Source organism: Pyxicephalus adspersus, chromosome 4 (genome assembly GCF_032062135.1).
Source record: "Pyxicephalus adspersus chromosome 4, UCB_Pads_2.0, whole genome shotgun sequence".
Taxonomy (NCBI): domain Eukaryota; kingdom Metazoa; phylum Chordata; class Amphibia; order Anura; family Pyxicephalidae; genus Pyxicephalus; species Pyxicephalus adspersus.
Window position 1 is genome coordinate 135,261,422 of NC_092861.1, and position 14,534 is coordinate 135,275,955.

Sequence of the window (14,534 nt, forward strand, 5' to 3'; positions counted from 1 at the left end):
CTTGTTTTGCATTTTTTTCATTTCTTTAATGATGCATACAAATATTTTATATGTACTTTTATTTAGGCGGTTATTTAGCCAAAACATGAAATTCCTACTTACAGACCTCAGTAGCTTAAAGTCAAATTTCCCTCAGTGGTCGAATCCTTCCTTGCTTAATCCAAGGCAAATAATATTGTTTGAATAGAGTTAGATTTTTTTGTGGTTTTCCATTTGCAGCAATAATAGTGGACTCTCAGCAGTGATCATTACTTGGGCCAGATAAAAAAGGACAGGCATGCATTTCAAAATTCCCATTTTTTCTTGCTGGGATGCTTAAAAATAAGATTATGACATTGCTGGCCATGACAATGTGTTGGTTGTATACCCTAATTATAAACTATTACTGGTATAGTGAGAAGGCTGTGGAGGTGTCATTATTCTGGGAAACATACAGATATCCATGCATGAAAAGGCTACCGATGATCCCAATGACCTGAGCTTCCAGCCAATTTCCCAGCACTGAACCACAGACTCCTGTATAGCTTTTTCAATGGCATTTTATACATAGAATAGAAAGGGCAGACTTCCAGAGCTAACATTTATTGTGATAGGCATGTATAATAATAGTGCGGTATTTGTGATTGCTTTGTCAGTGATAGGTCTGCTGATCTATATTTAATGAGATTTTAAAAATAAGGCTAGAAAATGTTTTGGAACTTAGAAAGGTTATCTTTAAATTTGTTTCTGAATAGCAGAATATATAGGGAAAACTGTAAATGGTAATTAAAGTGTATGTATAAACAAAACCTTGTGAGTTTATTGGGAACTGCTTAGGGCTGCTTTAAATTAAACAACGGTACCCTTGAGCACTGAGTATCCACCTTCATTCTGCAGAGGTGCTTGTTCATGTTAGAGATCTAAATTAGGTGAAAAAGTAGTCAACCATTTAGTTAGAAAGAATGTTCAATTTCTTTCTTATGATATTTGTGTAATTAAAAAAAGTTGGACTTCAGTAATAATTTCAACATTACCAAGCTTGTTTCCAGCCATTATGGTGCCCTAGAGAGGATAATCCATTTTGGAATCCCACTTACCCCCCCCCCCCAAAAAAAAAAAACAATAAAAGAACATTATACACATGTACACAGATAAATCAAGAATACATAAGCAAATACACTGGTAAAAAGGTAAAACACTACAGTCTTCACCTCCACTACCAGGATATCTGCCCCCTGTGCTACTTACTCTGCCCAGACTTCCAGCCTCCTTCCTTCCCTCAGATCAGTTAGAAGACCCACTAGCAGCAGCTGGGTCTATTAGTGAGCCGTCCTTAGTTCTCTCCTCTAACAATTTACTACTGTAGAGTACCCATCTCTTTTATCACAGTGGGAAGGAGCAGCCAAATGTTCCTATGTGTGTACTACTCTACAAACACACAGTGGCCAATATTTATTAAAGTTCTCCAAGAATGGAGAAGATACACTTTCATCAGAGAATCTTACCAAAAATTTTACCAAAATTTTGGACATAATTGGAATCAAGATTTTTCTAAAATTTCAGGGTCATCTCTAGTAATGTTTTAAGCACACAATGTCACCCATATATGTGTATGAATACGTAAATAACGGAACACCTACTCCTGGTCCATCTAAACATAGCTTGGAATTTAGATGCAAGTCTAGGCTCTTTTCAGCTTTGACAACATCCAAATGGTGGATACATAAATTAGCCACAGAGATAACCTGTATCAAGGGTTTGCACACCAAAGTATTTACATATTCTGAACAAGCAATGACAACACTCTAAAACAAGCCCTTATTCATCTCTGCATTTTAAAGTATAAGAAATACATATCTTATAATGCAGACTTAGCTTTTTCTATGAGAATAGAATCCTGCCAATCTGCCAGTTCAAAACTAATCAACAGTTGTTTCTAAGCTGTTAAAAACCAGCTATAACTTGCTGACTATAGAACTTCTGTTGTCATATTTGATCATCTCCATTTTTTCCTTTGATTTCCCACTTAATTTGTTGTTATGTAATCTATCCCTTATTGAATTTCTCAGAAATTTATTTCTGGCACCTTTTTTTATGTTGGCTACAGGATTGTCTGCAACAACCGCTATTCATTCACCTCTGTGGGCTAGCTACAAATCATTGAAAGATAAAATCAGCAACCAGAAAGGTCAGGGATGACTTGTTTTTAAGAGCTTTTACAACTTGTGAAGAATATGTAAATAGTTTCCTTTAACTGTCATAGTCTGGGCCCAGGTACACTTTAGGCACTTTTAAGGACTATGTTGCCTTCCTCTGGATCACCTGTGAGTTTATGGTTTGTAGATGTAGGTTTTGGATTTATTAATATTTCAATTGGTTAACCTCAAGACTTTTTTCAGCCTATAAACAACAACAACAAAAAATCACTTTTAGGACTTATTTTATATGCATCTATTAATAAATTAACAACATTTAATAAACAGTAACAAACAAACACACATTACACACAAAATCTTAAAAAACAAAACTCAGTTGTTCACAGTTGTACTATACCTATATATATGTATATATGTATATAAATATATATATATATATATATATATATATTTATATATATATGTGTACCTTAACTACTATACTATATATATGTATCTTAACTAATGTATGTTTTTCATGAAAATTAATATGAAATCAATCTTATACGCCATCTATATTTATAGATCTTAGTTGACTTCTGTGTAAAAAAAAAAATGTAATTTTGACATTGGTAGTGATAAAAAGCAATAGATGTCTCTTAAGTCCTAAAATTAGCATCTGTAATAATTGATTATAGGTGCTACTGGGGAACACCAATATAGATAGTTAATTATGTAGTTAGCATACAATTCCTGTTGTATATAGAACTTTGCCAAAGAGAAAAGCATAATTTGTCTATAGATAGATAAGACTTTTCTCTGAATAAAAAATGCAATAAAAGACCTATATATATATCTTTATTTTTGCTTTTAGACAAATTGCATTTAAGACAAAACTCAGACGGTATACTACAGGTTCTCTTTAAATATTGGCAGCCTACAAGCTGCCTGCAGGGGTACATTTTATTTTATTGAACATACACTTATCCTTTAACTCAGTGTAATGAATATTGCAAAGGAAAAATATTGAAAGCCTTGGTCATCTATCCAGAACCATTTTATAAAAGATAATATTTAGTTTAAAATTCAAGTCATAAGCATTGAAAATGCCACATTTTATTTTCACATCAATGTGGATCTTTTGGTCAACTGGCTAAGAGCAACAATTAGATACTTTTAAATCCTATGTGTAACACTAGGAAAAGTCATTACACTCCAGGCAGGAGATGACTATTAAAACTGAAACCCTATTGAGAGAATGTACTGTAATTAATATCTGTTGCATGCAGGTTTCTTAATGACAACAAAAATCTACAACGTTTTCATAATGATGCCTTAAAGGGAGCTACTGGACCAAATCGTTTGTGAGTACAATAATTTTTTTTTTTTTAATTTCTCAAAGCTGTTTCTTCCTTTCCCATGTTTATTTAATCTATATTCAATTTATTTGGAGAATGAAGTCCAATCCACCCAATTTACTAATGTTTTTTCCTTTAAGACAAAAGTATCAATGTTAACAAAGTTAGGAAATAAAATATGTCAGTGTATATTATTGAGGTTACATGAACCAGTAATTGTTCAAATATGATCCTAAGTATAAAAAAGAAAGTTTATTCCTCAAATATGGTCAGTGTTTTAGCAATATGATAATAACATGTTGCAGTGTATTTTCTTATCATTACATTTTATTGACTACTAAATAAAAAAGTACCACAAATATACTCAAGTATAAACCTTTTTTTTCTAATTTCTGAAAAATAATTTCATTTAATGTTCAGGCCACTAGTTGGCACCATGACTTCATGCAACCTCTTGCAGTCTGGGACAAAGTTTGTAATAATTCACATGAGGACACAACACCAACTACTGGTCGCCAACAATAAAATGTACAAAATAAGAGCAAGACATGTACAAAAAAATAATGTAGGCGCAAATGACCCATCATAACCAACTCAAAAGTACAAAATACTTTATCCTGTAAAAAAGGAAGGGGTAATATATGGACTGACCCAATGTGATTTTAACTTTTACCCCTTTTGAACAAATAGTTTAGAAATAACACACTGTGGAAGTATTTATTTATATTAATTTTGTCACGCTTGGGGTATAATCAGTAACCAGGTCTTCTCCAGAGCCTTTAGTTATAAGGATGTTGAGCTGCTGGTTACTGCCAGGTTGCGGTCCTTGGGCACACCAGGGTGGTGCACGGTACCAAATCACTAGGAAAAAGAATTGTCAAGGAAGGCTGGGGTTGTGGCAGGCAGCAAGCAAGAAAGGTCAGGAACAATAGAGGGATCAAGAACCAGAAATCCAAGAGATAGACACCGGTGACATGGAGGCCACAGGGAACACAAAAGACACTGGAAGTGGCAGGAGGCACTGGTGACATGGGAGACACAGGAATACTGCAGATACAGAGGAATACTGGAACAGCTCAAGGGAACAGGCAGGGAAACACCAGACTGGGGTTAATAAGGGGTTAACACGAGAGCTAGACAGGGAGAGAACTGAATTAAACAGCAGGTGTAGAGGAAATGCTTGGCCCTGGTGGAGACATGTTGCACAAATGCTGAGTGCTGTGTCTGAGCTACCCTGTTTCCCCGATGATAAGACACTGTCTTATTTTTTTTGGAAGGCCAAAATATGCTCTAGGGCTTATTTTCAGGGGGATGGCCTTATTTTACATTTTTCTCTAAAAAGGGGGGGCTGTCTTATTTGATGGCCCTGCCTTATCATCGGGGAAACACGGTAGCTATATATCCAGGGATGATTCAGAGGCTATTTCCTGATTGGCCGAAGGGGGAGCAGGCACACCCAGGGTCAGTACTGCCGGCATGCGCAGGAGAGAGGCAGAGGTAAGTGTAACAAATTTCATTAGCATTTCTGTTGTTTACGGATTGAATGTTAGTAGTGACAGTCACATTTTGTGCTCTAGATTTACACTCAGGTCTATGTATTTTTCCTGTTTTTTTTTAGGTAAAAGTAGTTACCTCAGTTAAAATTTGAATCAATTTATATTCAATTGTAAATATTCAAAAAAAAAATGACTATCAATGCATGATACCATGCACGTTGAAAGATCCTTCAAGGATGGTAATGCTTGAATTTGTTAGATGGGCAAACAAAACTTGGTAATACAGGCCCTCCTCATACCACTTATCTATTTTAAAAGAATGGTTAGGAATATGCATTATTAGTCTCATTATAAGCCTTGCGGGTAGCACCATGAGTGCTGATTAAGTCTCCAATCATGCCTAATCACTTTGGATTTTTATATGTTAATGAACTTCTAAACTTTAATCCATCAATTCCTAAATAAGGCATTAGTAAACCATTCTGCACAGATACATAGATTTTCTCAGACATAATCACACAATGGGGGTAGCACATTAACCACCCGACCGTTAAACCCGACCTTGGTTCGGGGTAAAAAAAATAGCAAAAAAATTGGTAAACCCAAACTTTTGTCGGGTGGTTAAATGCATTAACTTACCTGGTCCCCGATGTGATGATCTGTTCTGTTCCAGCGTCGATCTCACCTTCTCCCCGCAGCTCCTCCGGACACGTCTGTCCTCTTCTGTCTTCTCCCAGCAAGTGCAGTGACGACCACTGAGGTTTCCCGGTGACGTCGCTGCATGCGTCGGTGCGGGAGGCGGGGCGGGAAATTCAAATCGCTTTGCATTGAACTCAATACAAAAAAGCTGTATTGAGTCCAATACAATGAAATCCTTATATAATATATATATAATTGTATTTTATATATATTATATAAGCTACTGTACAAAACATTACATTTTACACTATTTTTTTATAGATTTTTTTTAAAGATTTTTTTATGTTTTATAAAAAAAATGATTAATAAATTTATAAAATTTTGGACATATTTCGGTGAGTTATGCGGTAATTCGGTGAATTATAAGTATTTATTGGTAATTCGGTGAACGTATAGCCTACAATCTAAAATAAATTTCCATGCAAAAAAATTAACACTTTTTGCAGGGAAGTACGGAAGTTTGGAAAGCATTAAAATACCCGGCGTTCGTGTACGCGTCCCAAAAAAAAGATTTCATGAAAAACAGGTTACCGCTTTTGGTACAGAAATCTAGACATCAGTGTAACGCCCAGGTGGTTAAAAACAAAAATCACCTCTACTAATAAATAAAACCTCTACAAATAAATTGGTATTCACAAATCTATATTTATTCTTAGAAATTCACATGGTTGAAGAATACATCAATATAAGATGTTGTGTCTATGTTTATCAGTGTTTAATGCTTAAGGCTAAGGTCTTCAACCTTAGATATAAAAAGAAAAAACATTATACACTTACTTATGTTATTGTTTTCATATAGAGACATATCATCAACAGCCTTAGAAAATCTCCCAGTCCATGGACTGGAATTTATCCAGGTCCTTGTTGCAGAAAGATCATATTATCTAAAGAAGTTACCTGCTCTTGACAAGCTTGCAAACTTGTTGGAGGCTCGACTAACATATCCCAGTCACTGTTGTGCCTTTGCCGACATGAGAATGAAAGAGTAAGTATCTCAATTTACTAAACAGCTAGCTTTTGATTTTTTTTTTTTAATAAATATTTTAATATGATACTTGATATTTTGAAATTGTTGGATAGAGATGCTCCAATGGAAAAAGCAGTCGCATTGGATAGATTTTCCTTCATGTCTCAGAAACACAACAAAAAGTAGGTGGTAAGCAGGTAGTACATAGACATTTGACATCTAACCAACTTTACCCACTTTAACGTTTAAAATGTTTACCATTAAAAATGGTAAATATAACTAATATAAGGGGTGCTACATCTTTGAACCTTTGATCGAGTCAAAATATTTTTTTTACTATGTCATATATATATTTCATCACATTACATTGCCACAAAACACTCCAATGTGTTTTGGGGATCTGATACTCTATTCATCAGCTCCAACATTATGATGAAACTTGGTCTGATGTCTTTAATATTTGAAAGTTTTATATATAGGAGTTTAAGTATGTTTTAGTATTCAGCTAAAAAAAGCTGTAACATATTAAATATCCCATAGCTTTTTGGACTCAGAATACGACAACAGTGCAAACATGACAGGGGTTTTAACTACAAAAGTTGATTGCCTATAAATTTATATGAAAGCCTTTTAAGGCTACCAATGTATTCCTTCGGTCAGTGATTAATGTTGGAAACTAAATTTGAATCTTGTTTAATGAAGTCTTTAAAAGAACACAGGAATATGAAATATGTGGGTTTTAAAAGAACAAAAAAGTAACTCAGATAACATTTCTATCTTGGAGTGATAAAATGGAAAGCATTTCTATTACTAATTTGTAAGAAATGTCAACAGTTACTTGTTTCAAAATAAAACACTGATAGAGGCAGATCAAACTGATGCCAGTTCTTCCAGAAGGTGTGCAGAATTATTTTCATACTCGAGTCTGTACAAATCACCTGTAGCATTCCACAGAAACCATAACTGGAACATTGCATTCAAGTTTTGTCATTACACAAAGAATGCTATGTTTAGGAGTAAACCTTAGTCTGTTTGAAAATGAAACATTTATGACATGTTTAGGAAAATATTAAAATACACAATGGAGTGAAAACAGATTTCAAGAGTATGTATATATAAAATCTTGGGCAGCATCTCTGCAAATGTCCTCATTCCAAACATCAAAATGCTACAATCCAGTGAAGCAACACATGCATTTGGGAGTTGGAATTATCCGATCTGTAAGTGCCAATAGATGGGTTCTGTTTACTGATGAGGTCCTATCACAAAGATCCAGCACACTCCATGATAGTTTGGCACACCAAAATAAAAATCAGAGTCGGACAATTCAAGGATGTTGCAACATTGTATTAGGAACAGACAACGGATTCCATATTTCACTCTATCTGATTCTTCAAAGGGGAGCTACCTGAAACTTTATATAGTCAGGAGAATATACAAGCCACAACAGGTGGTTTGGTAAATCAAAAACTGTTGATATTTCTGTTCCCTATTAGTACAAAAACCTCAAAATAACAAATAGTATGACTTTGAGATGAAAGACGTTAGCTCTTAGTTTTTGTGTTTGACAATGAAATGCTATAGTGGGTTTGGGAGATAAAGTGGAGAGATTCACCATTGTTAAAGTTACAGCTTGTATAGAGGTACAAGCTACATCTTACAAACAAGGAGGAGAAACAGCCAGATCTTCATCCTTATCCCTACTAATGGGAACCCAGGTCTTCATCTGAATCCTTATTCATATTAGTGCCTGGGATCCTGATCCTCAACCCATGATGAATCCAATGATACAAGTAAAAGAGCACAGGATTCTTACCCTGAACCCTTTAAAATGTTCTATGTTTTTATATTAATGTGACTTAAAACATCATCTGATTTTCAAACATTATCTAAAAATAGGTGAAGAAAACCTAGGTAAAAAAAAATTATTATATTTGGTCATGCATTTAGTGACAAAAAAAGATACAATTACATCTATGTGTGGCAAAAGTAAGTGAATGTCAGTGTTTGCTGTGACCCCCTATGTGCAGCAATACCTGAAACTGAACATTTGCAGTAACTGTTGATCAGTCCTGCACATCAACACAGAGGAGTTCTAGCCCATACAGAACAGCTTCAGCTCTTGAATGTTGGTGGGTTTTCCCACTTGGCTCACTCAGTTTAGGTTTTTCCAACATTTCAATCTTATTAAGGTCAGGACTTTGACTTGGCCATTCTGGAACATTCATACAAACCCAACCCGATCACTCCCACCATCAGGTTTCACAGATGGGATAGGGTTCTTATACTGGAATGCAGATTTTCTTTCTACAAACGTATTGCTCCTCTTTTAAGCCAAAAAGTTCTATTTTGGTTTTATCTGTTCACAAAATATTTTTCCCAGTATAATTCTTGTTTGTCTACATGATCTTTAGCAAACTGTAGACCACGGGTCCGCAAACTGTGGCCTCTGGAGCCTGGGTTGCTGGGCGGTTCTGCCAGGGGGCATTAGGAATAATACTGGAGCCGGAGCCGCCTCCTTGGTGTTGCTACCCTATTTACCGCGGCCTGGGTTGATATCCAGCCAGCGCAGTAAATAGGGAAGGCTCTCTAAAGGGAAATGCCTCATATTCGCAACGCATACGGAGGAGAGGGATTTCACTTCAGGGGGCGTTCCCTTGTGGTGGGCAGAGCCATTAGGGAGGGACTCAGAGTCCAGCCCAATGTACTCCCTCCCACCCCTGAAATGGCCTAGTGGCCATAAAAGTTTGCCTACCCCTGCTGTAGACGGTTAGCAATATTTTAGGGGGAGAGCAGTGGCCTTCACCTTGCTACCATGCCATAACCACCCTTGCTGCTTGGTGTTCTCCTGATGGTGAACTAATGAACATCAACATTTGCCAATATGAGACAGGTCTTTGGTTACCCTGGGTTCCTTTAAAACCTCTCAGACTATTACAAGGCACAACATTTCAATTACATTAAGATCAGACTTTGACTTAGCAATTCCAGAACATTCCCTTTATTCTTCTGGAGCTATTTTTGATCATTGACCACTTCTGGGTTGGGTACAAATAGTCTTGAATTTCCACCATTTGTACAGAAATCTGTCTTAAATTTCCTCTATTTGTGGTCTGACTGGTCATACAGACCAGAAACTGCAAACCAAGCAGCTCTGCAGGAACTTACAAGATCCCACAAATCCAGATTTCTGTGGCGATACAAAGGAAACACTGGGATGTGATGTCGTGCAAGATGTACATATACAAATAATTTTGCCACTGAAAGAAAACAGGGCTAGCATAGTATATATAGATTCCAAATCAATAATATAAAAACATAGTATTCTTAGACTTGGGTGACTAATTGCAATTGAAAAAACAGTCTGCTACCATTTAGCTGCTTGACAGAGAAAACCTGAATTCCATGAGATGAAACACCATGGGTCCTTACATTTCAGAGTTCAGATAAATTAATATATTAGCCAGAGGTGGCCAAGTATTACCACAGAATGGTGCCAAACCACTAGTTGCTTTTTTGTTGCACCTAGTGCCTTCTCCAGTAACTTACACTAAAACCCACTGGATCTGACATATTTTTAATGCAGAGCTAAGGAAAGAGAGAAAAAAGTTTGCAAGTTTTTTGCCTACCCCACTCTAAAAACTGAAAAACTTTTGGTAAAATATTGATGTGATTGTTTTAAATTCCTACATATACAGTTGTGCAATTATCTCATCAGAGACAATGTTTGTTGCAAGGGTTAATTCCCCTCCATGTCACAAGGCATGTGCAAAATCTTAGGCTACGTACACACGCGCCATGTTTCTGAGCCGATTATTGGACGACAATCTTGAGTGTGTACACGACCGTCCTGGCAGATCCACGGATGATGGACGATGAACGATTGTAATGCAAGTAAAGCTCCATCGCTCTCCCCTCTCCATAAAGCAGAACGTAGCTATATTTACAGCACTTGCTCGTGCATCGTGCAGTCATTTGTCGTCATCCTTTCCAATGACATATATGCCACTACTACCACTACTGTGTACGTAGCCTAAGTCATTAGACGCCCGACTCTGAAAAACAGGAACAGAGCCAGGTAAAGTAAATATAGATAGTGGCATAGCATAAGATATTCAGTGGAAGAATGTCAGGGTAGATAAAGACAATGCTGAATTCACTGGGCTAGTAAGTATATTTGTACTGGATAAACAAATATCAAACATAGTTGGCAGTAACTTGCACTTGGAGGTTGAAGCTCCTTTATTAGGTAATGAACATTAAAGTGCACAAGATCTTGTATAATAACCCAAAAATTAATAAGCCTATTTTGTTTCCTGGCCTTTCTTTATAGAATTGTGGAAGAACCTTGTAACCTCTTAGTTATACCTGGGAGATCTTTTTATGATGGCACATTAACTACCTCTTACAAGTTCATATATTAAACCAGGTTTAAGCTGCTGTATGCTCATTAAATTATTTAAAAAGTTACCACAGCTATTTGGTAATGGAATCGTTACTCTTTATTACATTGTGCATCACACACTATTCTAATTTTACTGCTTTATTTAAAAAACATCCAGTTTAAATTATTTTTGCCAGAGAGAAAAAAAAAGCAGCGAAACTCATAACTAGAAATCCCTTGACATCTTTTTGACACACTGTGGGTAATTAAATCCCACTATCACCAATATTCTTTTTTCCTTGGCAACGAACAGCAGACCGTAATAAAAGGAAAATTTCCTCCACTGAGCAGTACTTCAGCTTACTGTTATCTTCAATAATATTGTCTCACTGCCCTAAGTCAAAAAAACTTGCTTTGTGTATCAGAGCAGTAACATTGAATAAAATCTATATCACTAAAAAGTTTTCATACATTTTGGGATGCAAAATTATATTTGAAAGTCCTAAAAAGATAAAAAAAAAATAGTTATTATTCAAACGTTAGCCTTACACAATTTTATGGACTGCTCTAATATACTTAAAATGCTTTGTCTGATTTTACGGCACATTGGTATCACAATGAAAGAACTGTTTCAGACATCCTTGTCCTTTCTTCAGATCTGTTGATGAGAAGGAAACTGGAAAAGAGTTGGGATGCCTGAAGCAGCTGTTTGATTGTAAAGCTTTTCACTGTTGCACTTGCAGAAAACAAATTTATTGCATAATTGGTGTGCAGCATTTCATTTGTGAATCTATATAAAATTGTATTCTGTATATACTACAAAATAAGCTGACATGAAAAGAAGCAGATAATCTTTTTATCCTAGGAACAACTGCTTGACTCAAGTATAAACCCAAGATAAAAAATGAAAACTTACCTGTAACCCCCCTCCTTACACACACACAGCACAACTGCTCCTGTTAACCCCACTGCACCACTTACACCCTTCTAGACACTGCACAATTGATACCCCCTATTCCTCCCAGAATCACGTTGCCTTACTTTGATGATGGTTATTGACTAAGGTGGTATTTGACAGGGGAGTATTCCCACCTTACTTCCCTGTCCTTCTCAGCCACAGAGGTGGTCAGAGGTGCAAAGTGTATTTCCACTATTGTGAATCACTGTCACTGTTCCCCAGCTTTGGTCATTGCATCCCTTGTTCCCCCATGTGCTGAGGGATACATTGAATTACTGTATGCACATACCTGCATTTACTTTTCTGCTCTAGCAGCCACAGACCCAGCTACCATATTACCAATCCAGCACTAACAGTGCCAAGCAGGGAAAGGTAGGGATTAGGCTGTTGGTCACTTAAGAAGATGAGTACATACTGTTATGTTTATTATGCACCATTCTGCATATAGAGGACCAGGGGACACGGTAACAGGATTAGGCTACGTACACACTTGCAGTGCTTCTTGTCTAATAATCGTTTCAGGGCGAGAATCTGGTGTGTGAACAGCGCCGGACGTCCAACGACTGCCCTGGCGGATCCACAGACAACGAACGATCGTAATGGAAGTGAAAGGGGGGAGCACGCAGCAGGGTGCTGCCCCGATGTTCTCCCCCTCCCCTCTCCATACAGCAGAACAGTGCTGACTGCAAAGTGCAGTCCTTAGTTGTTGGAAAGGATTGTGAAAGATCCTTTCCAATTACAATTATTGCACGTGTGTACCCAGCTTTAGTGAAAAACCAATATAAGCCAAGGAAATTTTTTTTCAGATTAAAAAACTGGGTAATAAAATAAACTGTCATGTATAACTATATACAAATTTAATGAGCTTACAGAGAAAGGCATTGCGTGCCAAAGGCTTACACACAAGACCATCTTGCACACGTGCAGCACAATTCTAAAAGCTGTAACTGTCACTGTTCTTAAAATATGTATTCTTTTTTTATGTTAATGTATTGTGACAAAAACATAATGTTTATTACAAAAAATTGCATAGAGAAAAAGCATTTAAAAAGAAAGCTTAAATGACCTCAACACACAATCCTTGTACACAATATATAAAGGTATAAACAAATGTTTAAATTAAACTCCATACCTAGGTGAGTGGGTGTAAAGGTTACATGCTCACTCAGAAATAAGCTTTATATAATGTAACATTATGACTTTTTTTGCATTTATTAGGTTTCTTTGAACACAGTAAATGGTATATGGTCAAAAATAAAAGATACCCATATATTGCAAACTCAATGTTAAATTAGTAACATCATACAGTCACAATGCTCCATATTAATCCTCCTGAATGCAGGTTTACAGCAACAGCTTTTAATATGGTAATGATGTTTAGTTGATTACGATTTGCAATCCAGAACTGTATAAATAATGGATTAAAACTGGAAGCCAACTCAGCCAATGCAGCTACATTGCACCAGAAGCTTTTGCAGACAAATACATAATAAGATTATTACCAACAATGTGATAATTGCAGTGATAAAATAAATGGTGTTTTTAACCAATCTGTTTCAGCTGATAATTCATTAATTTCAAATTATTTAAACATTACTTTGTATTTTTTTTCTATTCCACATATTGTAACTGATTACTTAACATTAAAGGACACATTTATAGGTGATTTGTGGGCACACAGTTATAAAAGGGATTTGGCTTGGAAACCAGGTAAATCAGTAAATTTCAATAGTTTTATTATTATAAATACATACATAATGATTTGCCAAGCCTTCAAAGAATTATACAATTCAGGAATCATTGCTTCCCAGATTTCCACATTACGTTGTACAATCTTCATATTTATAAAGGCTAGAGATGCGCACAGCCAGCTCTGTTGTGACATGGTCCAGTGATCTCCGTTCTCAATGCCTAGCTTGCTATTGAACAATGAAGGTGCAGTGATATCATAAGTGCTTTCTTGTCCTGTTGATGTTGTGGATATTCGCTGCCAGCACATGTGCATGCAACAGATCCTGATTAGCACCTAGCACTGCCCTTCCCTCTCCTCGCTTGAGTGCTGCACTCCAGGGTGTATGAGAAAAAATATCTGATTAGATTTAGTACTTATACTAGATGTAAGTTTAAACCACATTACAATATTTTTTCAATTAAAAAAAACACAACTATTAGACATAATGTCTACAAAAGTACAAAAGGAGGGGGGGGGCTGGAAACCTACACTTCCATAATTGTCAATATCCCAGAAGTGTTTCAGTTTTTCAGATGACTTCAATACATAATTTAGTGGGCAGTGAGAAAGGTAAAAGTTTTATCATTTATTTTTATTAAAAACAGGTTTGCCTTTATTATTATACAGTTTTTATATAGCGCCAACATATTACGCAGTGCTGTACATTAAATAGGGGATGCAAATGACAAAACAGATACAGATAGTAACAAAATACTTTTAAGCAGAACCCCAAATTATTTATTAGTACTATAGTTATAAAATAATAAATGTTATCAATTTAGATAGTGCTGTAAGAATTTACATTTTTGCGTTATGAGTTGTTTGT

General features: G+C 36.0%; 1 protein-coding gene across 1 annotated transcript in view; it reads left to right on the top strand.

Moving 5' to 3' along the window:
* Positions 1 to 14,534, top strand: part of LOC140329891 (lutropin-choriogonadotropic hormone receptor-like) — a 44,763-nt gene that overhangs the window by 28,916 nt on the left and 1,313 nt on the right. Inside the window, exons 7-8 of the mRNA XM_072410283.1 lie at positions 3,404 to 3,478; positions 6,467 to 6,652. Of these exons, the coding sequence (XP_072266384.1) occupies positions 3,404 to 3,478; positions 6,467 to 6,652 (261 nt within the window). The remainder of the gene's footprint in view (positions 1 to 3,403; positions 3,479 to 6,466; positions 6,653 to 14,534) is intronic.